The sequence below is a fragment of the Pelodiscus sinensis genome, chromosome Z (genome assembly GCF_052426305.1).
Source record: "Pelodiscus sinensis isolate ZL-2025 chromosome Z, ASM5242630v1, whole genome shotgun sequence".
In the NCBI taxonomy this organism is placed as follows: domain Eukaryota; kingdom Metazoa; phylum Chordata; order Testudines; family Trionychidae; genus Pelodiscus; species Pelodiscus sinensis.
In genome coordinates, this window is record NC_143085.1 from 28826855 (window position 1) to 28842054 (window position 15200).

A 15200-nucleotide genomic window follows, 5' to 3' on the forward strand; every position below is an offset into this window, starting at 1 on the left:
CTAGCACTCCAACCCCTCTGTCCCCACTGCCCCAAGTCACAACCCAAACCCTTTACCTCCCGCTCCTGCTCCCATATCTCCTCCCAGAGCATGCACCAGGTCACAACCCAAACCCTCTGCCCCCTCCTGCATTCCAATCCATTGCCTCAGATCACAACCTAAACCCTCTGCCCCCTATACCCCATGCCCTGCCCTAGGTCACAGCCCAAACCCCTCCTCCCCTCCTGCACCTTACTCCCCTTCCCAAGGTCATAATCCAAACCCCTGCACTCTAAACCTAGCCTAAACCAGGTCACAACTACCATCCCCTAACCCAGATCACAACTACCTCCTTCACCCCAACTCCCGCTCAGACTCCACACCCTCTCCTGCACACCAATCCCTTACTGCAAGCTTCCTTCTGAACCCAACCTCCATCTCAGACCCTGCATCTCCTCCATTAAAATGGGAGATTGCAGCCCTTGACCACTTTCCAAATTCTTGGAATGGTACCCCATCAAAAATTGTTGCCCACCCCTGCATTAAACAAAAGTTAATAAAGAGATTCTAGGTTTGGTGTAGTAATTTAAACTACTTTTAATTATTTCATGTTTTATGTTCCTTTAGGATATAACAATCAATCTTCCTTACTTATGCCATTCCAGATGAAGCAACATCCTGACATACTTATCCCCAGCAATGAATCTTCAAGCTACTTCCAAGATCTACTGATCATACATACTTCCTTCTGCTGTTCCAACTGAGGCAGACTCAGCCAACTCCTCCTGACGAGGGTTTTCTGGATCTTCCTCCTTCAGATCATTTTCAGATATAATATGTTCTGCTGTTTCTACTGTACAGGATCAAAATAACACACATGAACAAAACAATGATTTACATGCAATGATTTACTCTCCTGAAGTGGCTACTGAACCCCAAAAGGGGACCCCAAAATCTGATATGTGGTCACCAATATAGATAGACACGTGGGCTGATTTGATATGGAGCCCTACAAGAGAGATAGGATGAAACAGGGAATAGATGGGTAGAGATACTATAGTTCCACACACAAATGGGAGGACACAGACAGTCAGGGGGAAGGATAGACAGGAGACATGGAATAGGCATGATCCCATATAACTTGGGACAGGCAGAGGACGGACAGACAGGAGCAGAGGGGAAGGACAGGTGGGATGCAGAAAATGGGCAGAGAGACTGAGCCCAGGGAATGGGAGAGGTCACAAAGGACACACAAACAGGTGGAGTATAGGAAAGTGGGGCTCAGAGGACAGACAGGCAGGTGAAGTGCAGGGAATGGGGGGGGGGCTCAAAGAATAGGTGGAAGAGAAGGAGCACAAGAAAGGGGGCAGAGGATAGACAGACAGGCAGGGCACAAGGAATGGTGGGGCTCAGAGGACAGACAGGACGCAGAGAAAGGGGGCTCAGGCAACAGATGTACAGATGGAGCTTACGGAGGGAGCTCAGAAGACTGGTAGATAGGTGGAGTGCAGGGAATGGGGGGCTCAGAAGACAGACAGACAAGGGGAGTGCAGGGAATGGAAGGCTCGATGGACAGGCAGAGCACAGGGAAGAGGACTCAGAGGATGGGGGCTCACAGGGGAGGGGGGCTCAGAGGACCGACGAACAGGCGGAGCATGGGAAGGGGGGCTCAGAGGGTAGGCAGGCAGAGCACAGAGAACAAGCGGAGCGCAAGGAAGGGCGCTCGGAGGACAGGCGGAGCGCAGAGCGGCAGGCACGCCCTGGGCTGGGCAGCAAGGGGACGCCGGGCCTGGGCTGCCGGAGGCGCGGGGCGGGCGGGCGCGGCGCACGGACGTACAGATCTCGAACTCCAGCTCCTCCTGGCGCAGCTCGGCCCGCAGCAGCAGCGCGGCCCCCGCCACCTCCACATCCTCGCCGGCCGCGCGCTGGTTGAGGAAGCGCAGCACGGTGTCGCCCTCCTCGCCGTCGTCGCGGTTCAGCAGCTCCTCGAAGGGCGCCGGGTCGGTGAGCCCCAGCGCGCTCAGCACCCGGTCCCGTATCCACTGCACGCGGACGTCGTCCAGGCTCATGGCGGGGCTGGGCCGGGCAGCCGCGGGGAGAACAACCGCCGACCTCAACCGACGCTACCCGGTGGCCATAGCAACGGGGCGGCGCTCCCAAACCCCGCCCCTTTGGCGGCTCAGGGACTGAGGGCGAATTGTGTTCGCTCAGCCCGGCCCCTCCCCCCGCTGCCTCGCGCTTTGTCCCGGACCAGCCCCCTCCTTCGCCCCCCCACGCCGAGCTCCTTCGTCGCCCCAGCACCTTGACTCAGACCAGTCCCCTTCCTTCCCCCCCACGCACCAGCTCGTCCCCCTCCCACCCTTCTCCCAGCATTTGCCCTGGAGCAGTCCCCTTCCTTCCCCCCCTCACAGAGCCCCCAGCACTTTTCTCTGGACCAGCCCCCTTCCTTCCTCCCTAACCCTTGCTCCAGCACTTTACCCAGTTCATGTCCTAGTGGAGAATCCTCCTTATTCCCACCCTTGTGACCCCACCCAGCATGCTCCTCATTCCCTCCCAAAGCACCTCACCTTCCTCTCCTCTTTGTACCCTGCCCGCCCCACTCCAATGAACATCTTCCTCTTACCCCACTTTGAGGGAAGGTGACCTTCTGAGGTTTACTGTAACTCCCTGGCCTAGGCCAGTGATGGGCAACCTACCCATGGAGCCTATCAGGGTTCCACAGGTGCCCCTCCAGACATTTTGTTTACAGTTGCCACATTCTGCTGGTTTCCATCTGTTATATCGTGTGGAGTTCCACAGTTGAAGAAGAAATCAGTGGAAACAGAGAGAGCTTGAGTAGGTGCAAGTGTCCATTTTATTGCAGAACACGGAACTAACTAGAACATGCCCAAACCAGCTTGGCTGACCCCAGTGACTTCAGTTACTATAACAAGATCTATATCTACAACTCAATACACAACATATTCCTCCTCCTTAATAAAAATGTCCCTTTAAGGAAACAAACACTAACTATGAAATGCGGATAGACTGCCTCAGGTTCCCAGCTAACCCTGGGGATTATTTTGCCCCATATGTGAGTTACTCAACTAAAGGTCCAGCTGTTGAGGTGGATTATGGTGGACCTTGCACCCAAAGGTGTTATGGGTATGGGCCTGACACTGGGCTAGGAACTTGAAGTGTGAACAGCTGAGGCTGTCCGATCAGCTTGCTCAGGGAGTGGGTTTATGTTAGCGTCAGGTGTTGATGGAGGAAGAGAGTCAGGAGCAGGTGATTCTTGACATGGTAACTCACCAGCAGTGGGAAGGACAGGCAACTCAACTGGAGATGTGTCTTGGGGTAGGCAGAACCTATCAATAACTAATCTACATGCTGCCGCCAGCTGAGATCCTTCGCAGTCCAGACTGCACAGGAAACAGGTCCTGTCTGAGCAATAATAGTAGTGGCAGGGACCCATTTAGCTCCAGGAGCATAGTTCCGATCCAAAACTGGCTGTCCAGGACTAAAAGTTTGATCTTTTACTCTGGATGCACATCTGATGACTTGACCTTGCTGTTGACGTTGCACAATTTGTGGCGGTTCTGAAGGTTTCAGCAAATCAAAACAAGTGCGCAGCTGACGTCCCATCATTAGAAAAGCTGGTGACATTTTGGTGGTAGCATTGTTGGGGGTCAACACCGCCACCACTCTGTTCTGCAGATGAGGAAGGAACGCCCTACAGGCCAACCTGACCGCCCGCAGTTCCTTGATATTTATATGGAGGTGAACCTCCTCTGTTGACCACGTACCTTGCGTTCTGAGGTTGCCCAGGTGAGCGCCCCATCCCACATCCGAAGCATCCGTGACCAGCTGCACTGACGGGGACGGTTTGGTGAATCGGACCCCCGCACACACCGTGCTCTCGTCCTTCCACCAGTCCAGTGAACGAAGACTGTCCTGAGGGATAGTCACTACCGCATCTAGTGGCGACCTCAAGGGGTTGTGCGCTACCCTGAGCCACCCCTGCAATGGGCACATGCGCAGCCTGGCGTGTTGGACCACGTAAGTGCATGCCGCCATGTGGCCTAGGAGCCTCATACAGGTTCTCGCCGTCGTAGTTGGGAACTCCTGCAGCCCCACTACCAGCGAGCGAACAGCCATGAATCTGTCTCTCGGCAGAGACGCCTTGCCCAAAGGCGAGTCCAGGTGGGCCCCCACAAAGTCTATGACTTGCGTGGGATCTAGCAATGATTTGGCATCGTTTATGAGGAGGCCGAGGCTCTCGAATAAAGCCCTGGCCCATGAGACATGATCCAATACCTGGTTCTCAAGACTTGCCCCTTATGAGCCAATCGTCCAGATATGGAAACACTTGGACCCTGTGCCGCTGCAGAAACGCGGCTACCACTGTCATACATTTGGTAAAGACTCTCGGGGCTGTACACAGTCCAAATGGGAGGACCGTAAACTGGAAGTGGACGTGTCCCACTATGAACCATAGAAATTTTCTGTGACTTGGAAAAATTGAAATATGGAAGTACGCATCCTTCAAATCGAGAGCAGCGTACCAGTCCCCCTTTTTGAGCGATGGGATGATGCAAGCTAGCGTCACCATCCTGAACTTTGCTTTCCTTATAAAGGTGTTCAGGTTTCAGAGGTCTAATATGGGACGCATGCCCCCTTTTGCCTTGGGTACTAGGAAGTAGCGGGAGTAGAAACCCTTTCCTTTCACATCTGGGGGCACTCTTTCTATGGCTCCTAGTGTCAACAGGTTGGACACCTCCTGCCAAAGGAGTGTCTCGTGAGAAGGATCCCTGAAAAGGGAAGGGGAGGGAGGGTGGGAGGCAGGGCAGGAAAGGAAGGGGATAGTATATCCCTGCTTTACCAAGTCCAGGACCCAATGGTCCGACGTGATCTTTATCCATTCCTGGTAAAAGAGGGAAAGACGGTCCCCAAAGAGTGGACAGGTAGGTGCGACTGGTACTCTGCTCTCTGGTGTACCTTCAAAATGAGGGCTTGGCTTGGGGACCGGGTGACGGTCCTGAGCCTCTCTCGGAGTCTGACAGAGGGCCCCTACGCCTGTCTCTAAAGATGTCAGTGCGGCTATTGTTACGGCCCCTCCTGCGGCCCCTACCGTTGTTCTGCCTCCGTCTGGGGTAGGGTCTAGCCTGGAAAGAGCGCCTCTGAGGGGCCGGGGTATGTATCCCTAGCGACTTCAGCGTCGCTCTTGAGTCTTTCAAGCTATGAAGCTTGGAATCAGTCTGCTCTGAAAACAAGCGCAGCCCCTCAAAAGGCAGGTCCTGAATAATGGTCTGCACCTCAGGCGGGATGCCAGACACCTGCAACCACGCACTACGCCTCATGACTACCCCTGTGGCCATAGTGCGGGCTGCCAAATCGGCCGCGTCCAAGGCCGCCTGGAGAGAGGTACGCCATCCACTGCTTGCCCCTCTTCCGTCAGGGTCCAGAACTCCTGGCGGGATTCAGGGGGAAGCTGGCTGACAAATTTCTGCATTGATGTCCACGTGTTAAAAGCATAACGCCCCAGCATTAGTTGCTGGTTAGCTATACGTAGCTGGAGGCCCCCCGTGGCGTAGGCCTTCTGGCCAAGCAGGTCCAATTTCTTAGGCTCCTTCGCCTTCGGTGTAGGACCTGGGGGCCCTTGGCGCTCCTTCTGCCCTGCGGCCTGTACCAGTATGGATCCCGGTGCCGGGTAGTTAAAAAGATGCTCGTGCCCTGCCTGGGGTACATAGTACCTTCTCTTGACCCCCTTTTGGGTCGGTGCAATAGAAGCCGGCGTCTGCCACAGAGTTTTGGACAGTTTGTCCACCGTTTGATTCAGTGGGAGCGCCACTCGGCCAGGGCCCGCTGCCGCTATGATGTCCACCATAGGATCTTGGTCCTCGTGAACCTCCTCGTGCTGGACCGCAAGGTTGACCGCCAGCCTTCGGAGCAGCTCCTGGTGCGCCCTGGAGTCCATTGATGGGGGCTGGGGCGCGGGGTCGGCCAGGGCCTCGTCCGGCGAAGATGATGAGAACTCCCTCGAGGGGACTGCCTCCTCCTCACCGAGCTGTGCCCCTGGTTCCCCCTGGGCAGAGATGTCCATATAGACTGAGCCCAGCTGGGACATAGCCTCCTGCCCTTGACCGATTACCGGAGGTCTTGGCCTCGCCACCATGGATGAGCTGTCTCCAGGTGGAGGGGCTGTCAAAGGGGTGGCAGATGGGGTGCTGCTCCTACGGGACGACCCCGCCACCGGCACCATAGGGGGAGGCCCCTGGGCCTGGTGGTACGCCCAGGGCGTCCAGAATGACCACTGAGGTTTCCCCTGCCACTGCTGCTGGTCCACTGGTTCCCGGTGAGACGATCTGACCGATGAGCGAGGCCTATGACGGGGTCAGGACCTGTATGATAACCTGGCCAATGCCACCGATTCGGCCTCAGACTCCGAAGAGTACTCCGATGCCGACCAGGGAGGGGCCGATGAAGCCTGCACTTTTCGCTGTGCTGCCATGGCTGATGGCTTGCCTCTGTGCGCCGCACGCAGTGCCGGTGGGGGCATAAGTGGAGATCCTTGCTGTAGCGGTACCGTGCCCAGCTGCAACTGATAGGCCGGTAAGTAACCCACCGGTGCCGCCATGTGCTGCGGTACTGCGGCCTGCTGCTGGTTTGGTGCTCCCATGGTATGAGCAGGGATCGGTGCTGTGCGGGGCGCCGGCTGTGGCACTGCGGTCAGCGTATAGTACAGTGCGGGGCCCTGCACCGCCCAAAGGCCCGTCTGTGGCACCGGACCCTGCCCCGGTGCCGGTGCCCCCGGCGCCGCAAGCGCACTCGCTCCCGGTGCTGCTGGTGCTGCCAGGAAGGGGTCCGGGGTCGGTGCCGGTGTTCATCCCGACTCCGGTGCCGGTGCCGGTGCTCTACCCGGCACCGGGAAGAGCTGCTGCTGGGTCGAGGCCTGCCCTTTGCCCAGAGGGTCCCACAACCATTTGCGGCCATTTGAATGAGGTCCCGGGCCGCCTCAAAGGTTTCTGGGGTGGAAGGCCGACTGACCTCTTCTATCCCCACGGACTGCCCCGGGCTCTTGCCCTTGTCCGGGCTGCGCCTCTTTTTGGAGGCCTTAGAAGAAAGGTGCCCCTCCTTAGGGCGCACCTTCTGGGCACTCCTCTCTGCCGAGAGTCCCCTCGAGCTCTTGGAGGCCCTCGGCACCAGGGACTGCAATCTGTGCCTCGGTGCCTTGTTGGTCTCAGGGCGGTGCCTGGCCGACATGGGTGCCGCTGACAGTGCGCTGCGGGCAGAGTGAGGCCGCTCCTCGCTCTGAGGCTGCAGTGCTGACTCCATTAGTAGGAGTTTTAGCCCGGAGTCCCTCTCCTTTTTGGTCCGGGGCTAAAAGCTCTTACCAATAGAGCAGCTTTCAGCTCGATGGGCCTCACCCAGACACTTTAGGCAGTCGGAGTGGGGATCTCCGCAGGGCATAGGTTTGGAGCAGGAAGCACAGGGTTTAAAGCCCTGGGGTCCTGGCATGCCCTCCCCTCGGGGGAGGGTTCCAGTGCTCCCCTATCTAACTAAATATTTACAGTACTTAACAACTACTTAACTAGATAAACTTCAACTAGAACTATAATGCAACAGATAAAGAATACAGCTGCTAAGAGATAGGCTATCAGCCTGAAAGCATGCTCCAGCTACCATCACGGGTGGTAAGAAGGAACTGAGGGGGTGGAGGGGCCAGCAGGGGTATATATGCATCGGTATACCGGTGCCACTCAAGGGGCCCCCTGCTAGCCCTAAGGATACTGCTAAGGGAAAAAAGCTCTGGAATCCGTGCACGCGGCGCACGCACACCTAATCAGAATGGACATGAGCAAGCACTCGAAAAAGAACTGCTTACGTTAGTGTGCTTGATCGGATATGTCTAGTCTCCTGGCACCTATCTGAGCGTTCAAATAAACTTTTTTTGCTTCTCCACACCGGTGTGTTTATTAGAGCACGCACACCGGGCAACGAACCCAGCTGTTGCCTCCCTCGGGCACACTCTGCTGGCAACAGCATGAGGAGTATTTCTGTAGGACAGTAAGAAGATGTTCAGACCTTTTGTATAAGTGAATGTCCTCTAGCTCAGCGTGTCCCAGTATCGGGCCGTGGACAAAAAATGCCAGGCCTCAGCGTGCCTGGTGGCTGCCGGCCCTTAGGCCGATTCAACCCATTCGGTCAAATCGGGCCCCACGCCCCTGCACCCGGAAGTGCTGGCGAGTTAAGAGCCGGGTCCCGGCTCCACCACTATGTGGAGCTGGGTCTCTCCCTAGCTCTGCCTGGAGCGGACCACGGACCCCCCCCCCCCACTGGCTCCCCCTGCGCATCCTCCCATCCCGCCCCCAGAGCATCCCCCTTGGCCCCGAATGTCCCTGCCACATGCAGCTCCTCCTCGCTGCCTGCCGCTCATGCGTGGCATTGCACATGGGCGGGGAAGACGCCCGGGCGTGACATGACGTCACAGCCCGGGGTTTTGAAACCTGCGGGAGGCACGTTGTGGGGCCTGGCTGGCTCTGGACTCCGGCCCTGCAATGTGGAAGGAAAAGGTAGGGAATCAGTTCATGTGCCAGTGGAGGCGAGGAGAGGAGATTGGGGGTGGAAGGAGAAGGGGCTTGGGCGGCGGAGGGAAAGGCACCAAGGGACATGGGTGAAGGAGAGAGAGAGAGACAAATGCCAGGGGGCCAAGTATAGACCATGAAGGAAAGGGCAGGAGGGGATGTGTCAGTGGGAGGAGAGACAGGGTGATGCTGGGAGAGGAGAGGAGAGGAGAGGAGAGGGGCATTGGGGGGTGGCGGGGGAGGTGCTGGGAGAAGGCTTGAAAGAAAGGGTGGGCATGATGGTCAGGATGGAGCAAATCGTGTGTGAGGGCACGGAGGGGCAGGAGGGGAATGGGGCAGAGACTGGTGAGGGGGTGGGTATTAGGGAAAAAGAGGGCAAAGGGAAACACCAGGAGGATGCTGGGATAAGGAAAGGTGCAGGTGCCAGGGGATTCTGGGGTGAGGAGGAGGGGAGAGCTGGCCACCGGAACCAGAACTGGACAGGGGAATCAGGGCAGGCTGGGGAGATTGGAGGGCTGCCAGGGGGGTGTGAGGTCGGGGACAGGGAGCTGGCTGGGGAAGATGTGGGCGGGGTGGGAGAAGTGGCCACTGGAAGGAGGGCTGGACGCAGGCAGCAGGGATGGCCAAGGGAGATTGGGAGGAGAAGCGGGGGAGAACTGGGTGCCCGGGAGGGGGTTGGGGGAAGTGGAGCTGGCCAGAGACGCAGCATGGGGGAGGAATGAATTGGCCTGCAGGGAGTGGGACTGACCTGACCCCATTCCTCCTTTCCCTCCCCTCCCACCCACAAAGCACGAGTTAGTCCGGCACAGGGATTCTACTGTCGTCGGCCCCCCCACATACACACACCCCTCGAGTAGTTGGGAACTGTCTGGCTGGTAGACACACTCATGCAGCCTGAGCACATTTACCAGCCAGGCAGTTTGAAACTACAAGCTGACACATCTAGTAATAATACAACTTACCTACTGAAAAAATACAAGACATGTTATATATCTGGTATTTTCTCAGTTTGTTTTTCATGTGTTTATATTTTTGGGCTGCAAAAAGCAGATCTGAAGAAAAAAAAACGGTTCCAATTAAAGTAAAAAGTTTGGGAAACCCTGGTCTAACCAGCTTTCTGTCTATCTTACAGCCCATTTATCCAATCCATATTCCTTAACTTGCTGGCAAGAATATTGTGGGTGAACAAATCAAAAGCTTTGCTAAAGCTGGCACTTGGAGATTTGGGAGGACCAGAAACAACTTATCTGAATATTCATCTTTTGATTAATGAATATGTAAATATGCAAATGAACATTACTGGTCCTCCAAAAGTTCATGAATGGATTTACTGGTCCCCGTGTCAAAAAGTTTAGGAACCCCTGCTCTAGCCGATTTCAAAGCTTGTTTCATTGTCTGAACAAACCTTTCAGCCAGTCCATTCATGGGTGAGTGATATGATGCTGAAGTGATGTGATGGATCCCATTTGCTTTCATAAAATTTCCAAACTGCTGAGAGAGAAACTGTGGACAATTGTCACTCATAAGTTGTTCTGGAAGACCAAAACGACAAAAGATTCCCTGTAGTTTTTAGATAGTACTCTCAGCAGTAGTGGAAGGCATTATAAAGACTTCAGACCATTTGGAATGAGCATCTACCACCACCAAGAACATGCTACCTTCAGACGGGCCAGCAAAATCAACGTGAGTACATTGCCATGGTTTTTTAGGCCAGCCCCATAGGTATACAGGTGCCTACTGAGGTGTATTCATCACACCCTGGCAAGAAATACAAGCTCTTGCCTTTTCTTCAATGGCTCTGTTCAAGCCAGGCCACTAAAAATAGCTTCAATGCAATTTCTTTCATGCGCACCATTCCACAGTGACCTGAATGCAGCTGCTCTACCATCTGTTATCTCAGCATTTTTGGAATAATGACACGTATTCCCCACAACAAGCATCCCAAATGGGTTGATAACGCCGTCCTCCTGGACATATAGGGGGACAAACTCAGGTGAGACCTGAGAGTTCTGTAGAGATGTACCACGCATCACTAGATCCATAATTTGGGACAGTACTGGGTCAACACGAGTTGTTCTCTTAACTTGTGCAGCAGTGATGGGCATGTTCTCTACCTGTTCAAAGTAGATTTCCTTCTGGACACTATCTTGATGTTTGACTGGCAAAGAGAGCCTAGAGAAACCATCTGCATTACCATGCAGATTGGATTTCCAATATCAAATCTCATATGTGTGTCCCGAAAGCCACAATACCCATCGTTGCATACAACTAGCAGCCAAAGGTGGAATACCTGTGTGTGGACCAAAAATTGCCGTCAGAGGTTGATGGTCAGTGACAAGTGTAAACTTCCATCCAAACAGGTACTGGTGAAATTTCCGAAGTCCAAAAACAATTCCCAATGCTTCACACTCAATTTGCGCATAGTTAGTTTCAGCCTTGTTTAAGGTGTGTGACCCAAAAGCAATTGGTTTCTCTTCTCTTGAAGGCATAATGTGTGACAAGACTGCTCCCACCCCATATGGGGAGGCATCACAGGCCAACTGTAAAGGTGAGGATGGATCAAAATGCGTCAGGACTTGATAAATGCAACATCACAGGTGTCAGTCCACTTCCATGCATACAGGTTTGTCATCCAATAGTGGAGTTACCCAGTATTCATGGGAGACCCCTTCCAAAGACAAAACATAGCATGGCACTTCTTCTTCAGACAGGGTGTCACCTTGATCATCAGGCATCTGCTTGATGGTATGCAGGTTTTCCTTTTTGTTCCGCCAGAACACAGGCCTCTTTTTCTTTTGTTTGCAGGCATGCTCAATGTGTCCTTTCCCCCTCCCTCCCACACTGTCGACACAGTAGGTTCTTACACCAGCATTCTGATGCATGGTGACCAGGCTTACCACAGCAGTAACATTCTTGGCTCCCCACTGTTTTGTGGGTAGGCTCTCGGGACACTCTATGCACCCTAAGGGGTGCACTGAGGTATTGCGCCTCCTGTGTGGCCAGTTCCATGGAGACCGTGTTCTGTAGGTTAAACTGAGCTTCTGTTAACAGATGCCTCCGTATAGCTTCACTGTGCAGGCCACACACTAACCTATCACATATAGCATCATTTAACATCTCCTTAAATTCACAGCGTTCAGCAAGCTTTTTAAAATTTGCTACGAATTGTACAATTGTTTCACTTGCTTTTTGGTCTCTGTTATGGAACCTATACCTTTATTCAAATTACCAGTGGTTTTGGAACATAATGTGACTCCAGGATTTCCACAATGTCATTGTAAGATTTGGTCTCTGGCTTAACAGGGAGCAGCAAACTGCGTAGCAGAGAGTAGGTTTTAGCCCCAGCAACACTTAAAAATATTGGCACCTTCTTCTCTTCCTTAATGTCATTTGCAATAACAAAAAGTTCAAAATGCTCAGTATATACGTGCCATTACTCTATAGTCTCCTCAAAAGGTCCCAGTGGTCCTGTAAGTGCAACTCCCTTCTTTTTTTTTTTTCCTTCAGCCTCTGGGCTCCACTGATCTTAGTTTCAGTTTGCACAGTGTAGCAGTCAGTTCTTACCCCACCTTCCAGAACAGCAAAATAAAAGTTTGTTTTCTTACATTGACTTCTACTTCTTTTGTTGCTGGAGGCAGCACAGGTATCCCATCCTTGTTGCAACTTCTTATACCGTGTGGAGTTCCACAACTGAAGAAGAAATCAGTGGAAACACAGAGCTTGAGTAGTTGCAAATATCCATTTTATTGTATAACATAGAACTAACTAGAACAAGCCCAAACCAGCTGGGCTGACCCCAGTGACCTCAGTTATTCCAACAAGAAGATCTTGAGAAGGAAAATGTATGTTGTTGAAAGGAACAATGTGGATGTGTGTATGTAGCTGACCAAATGTGACCTTGCATTGTGTGAGAGATAGTGGACCTACTAAAACCAGACTGATCTAGCTTTTCTGCTTTAAGGATGAGACTAACACTCATGTAACTAAGTTTATCTATGCATATTGAGATGGGGGGCTCCAAGCATTTAGCCAATCGTAATGCTGTTACTAGATTATGTAATATCTCTTCCTTTTTGTGTGTAATCATGGATATATAAGGTTGCTGCAGACATTTGATTTTGAAGTCTTCCTTTTTTAAACTTCCCACAGCTGTGTCTTAATAAAAGTGTTTCTCTCCTTCCAACCCTGAGTCTGGATTTCCATCACAATCTATATCTACAACCCAATACACAACACCATCCACATAGTTTTTTCCTACCAACATTGCTAAACTGACACACGTAAAGCAAGGGCATGTGAAGTGAGGTGCGTGCTGATTGCACACAACTTTGACAGAGTCATGCACTCCCTCTACATCCAATCAAAGCACTGCTATTATGCAATTCACACATCCCACACATTCTAGGTACTAGGGTTGCCAGGTGTCCGGTATTCTACCAGACAGTCCGGTTTTTGGGCCCTCTGTCCGATAAAAAATCCAGAAAATACCAGACATGTGCAATGTCTGGTATTTCCTGGATTTCTGGCTGGGCTCCAGACAAAACCCTGGCAGGGGGTGGGGGAGTGGCTGGGAGCCCTGGCTTCATTTGATGCCTTGGGGAGGAGGAGAAGCCCTGTCCCTGCTCCTTAGCGCATGGTGGAGCCGCAGCCGGACTCACTCGCGCTTCTCCGGACCGTGCGTGGAACTGACAGTGCCCCAGGATCTGCATGTGCCCGGCTCAGTCCCACCCCCACTTCCCCCGACCAGCTCCACTGCCCTCAACCCTCTCCTAGTCACCCCTGCTTCCTGCCAGCCGGTTCTCCTCCCGATCTCCCCTAGCCAGCTGCGCTGCCCTTGACCCCTCCTCCATCACCCTGGGCCAGTCACACTGCCCCTGACCCTCCACACAGCCCCATGACCCCCACTTCCCCCATCAAGTGTGTCCGGTATTTTTTCTAAACCTACCTGGTAACCCTACTAGGTACACAAACACAGTTAGCAAAACTATTATATCCTGGGTGACCATCTTGGTTACAACAATCATGCAGTCCACTGAGCTGAAAAAGGAGCACTCAAGTGGCTGGCTCATTAGCCCAGGTTGCCCACCACTGCCTTTGAGACCTGTGAATAGTGTCACTTATGAGTAGGGTCCCCACCAAAGCTTTGGATCTGCCATCAGAAGCAAGGACATGCTTTTTAAGAAGAAATAGGGTTGAAAGGGGTATGAGTAGCAGCAGCAGGACCTGGAGTGGAATGGAGCAGGCAGCAGTGCTAAGCTTGGCACATATGGGCTGCAATGTTATAGTAGATCCCTGCCTCACATGAGACCGGTTGTACAGGGGAAGGATAACCCACTGGCCTCATTCCCACCAGTTCTGCAACATTTGTCAATTGTTCCTTTTACAGAATGGACCATTCCTGTGGGTTTGTTTTTGTGTTGATTGCATGTGCACCTAAGAACAGGGATAGATCCAAAGTGGGTTTTTTTTTAAACTTCTGCTTACTAGATGCCTCTGCTCTCTCAGAAAATAACAGCATTAGAGACAGCATATTTCCATGTTCCACTTGCCTGCTGACTTGCACAGCAAGCAGTTAGCAGCAACTGGGCCTGTAGGAGATGACAATCAGAAAAGAGGCAAGGAGAAGGGAGAGAAGCAGCAATTGTAGCTGCACAGTTTATTAGAAATCCAAGCTTTTCTCTCAGACCTCAGAGCAGGTAGTGTTATTAGCTAAAGTAAACTGGTAGTAGCTCCATCTCCTACCACATAGCACATTCCAATTTGTTCCCCCAGAAAAAAATTCTCTTTGCTTTTTTAAATCTTTTATACTATCGGTAATGAACACTGACCTACTCTTTTACTTGGTTCTTAAAACAACCTGAACTAGTACAAAATCTCAACAAAGTTCAACATAAAATGCTTTCAGCTCACAGACCTTTAACCCACAAATGTTTCATAGTACTAAAGGTTTGCTTTAAGTTTTCTAAATTTCAAGTTATGAAACAGCAGGTTTAGAGAATCAACTAAAAGAACGAAAATAGAAACTAACAATTGGTTACTAACTCCAGAGTGCATTTTTTGAGCCTTAATCATTCAGGGTATGTCTACACTACAAAGTTAGTTCGAACTAACGGACGTTAGTTTGAACTAACTTTAATAGGCACTACACTAGCGCTCCGCTAGTTCGAACTTAATTCGAACTAGCGGAGCGCTTAGTTCGAACTAGGTAAACCTCATTTTATGAGGATTAAGCCTAGTTCGAACTAGCTAGTTCGAATTAAGGGCTGTGTAGACCCTTAATTCGAACTAGTGGGAGGCTAGCCCTCCCCAGGTTTCCCTGGTGGTCACTCTGGCCAACACCAGGGAAACTCTATGCCCCCCTCCCGGCCCTGGACCCCTTAAAGGGGCACGGGCTGGCTACGGTGCCCATGCCAGGTGCAAGCCTGCCAGCACCCAGCCAGCAGACCCTGCACCTGGCACGGATCGAGCCAGCCACCCGATGCCCCCCAGCCCTCCCCCTCTTCCTGGGACCAGGCTGGCGGCTCCCGGGAGCTTGCCCGGGACCGCAAGAGGCGGGCACCCGCCTGGGCTAGTGCGGACATCGTGGACCTTGTCCACGATCTCTGCACTAGGCACAGGAAAGTGGCCGGCTTGGGCAGGAGAGCTGCCAGCCTGGCC

The 15200-nt window shown here is 52.8% G+C and overlaps 1 protein-coding gene across 3 annotated transcripts in view; it reads right to left on the reverse strand.

Moving 5' to 3' along the window:
* DNAH10 (dynein axonemal heavy chain 10) overlaps positions 1–2394 on the reverse strand; it is a 195703-nt gene extending 193309 nt beyond the window's left edge. The window contains exons 1-2 of one of the 3 annotated variants that reach the window (XR_012896005.2): positions 1817–2394; positions 722–832 (exon numbers count right to left, since the gene is read on the reverse strand). Coding sequence is in view for 2 of the 3 variants with exons in the window: in XM_089775295.1 (XP_089631421.1) it covers positions 722–832; positions 1817–2048 (343 nt within the window). In the remaining variant the exon portion in view is untranslated. The remainder of the gene's footprint in view (positions 1–721; positions 833–1816) is intronic. The other 2 variants (XM_089775295.1, XM_075898516.2) reach the window with 2 other exon arrangements.
* Positions 2395–15200: the final 12806 nt, after the last annotated feature.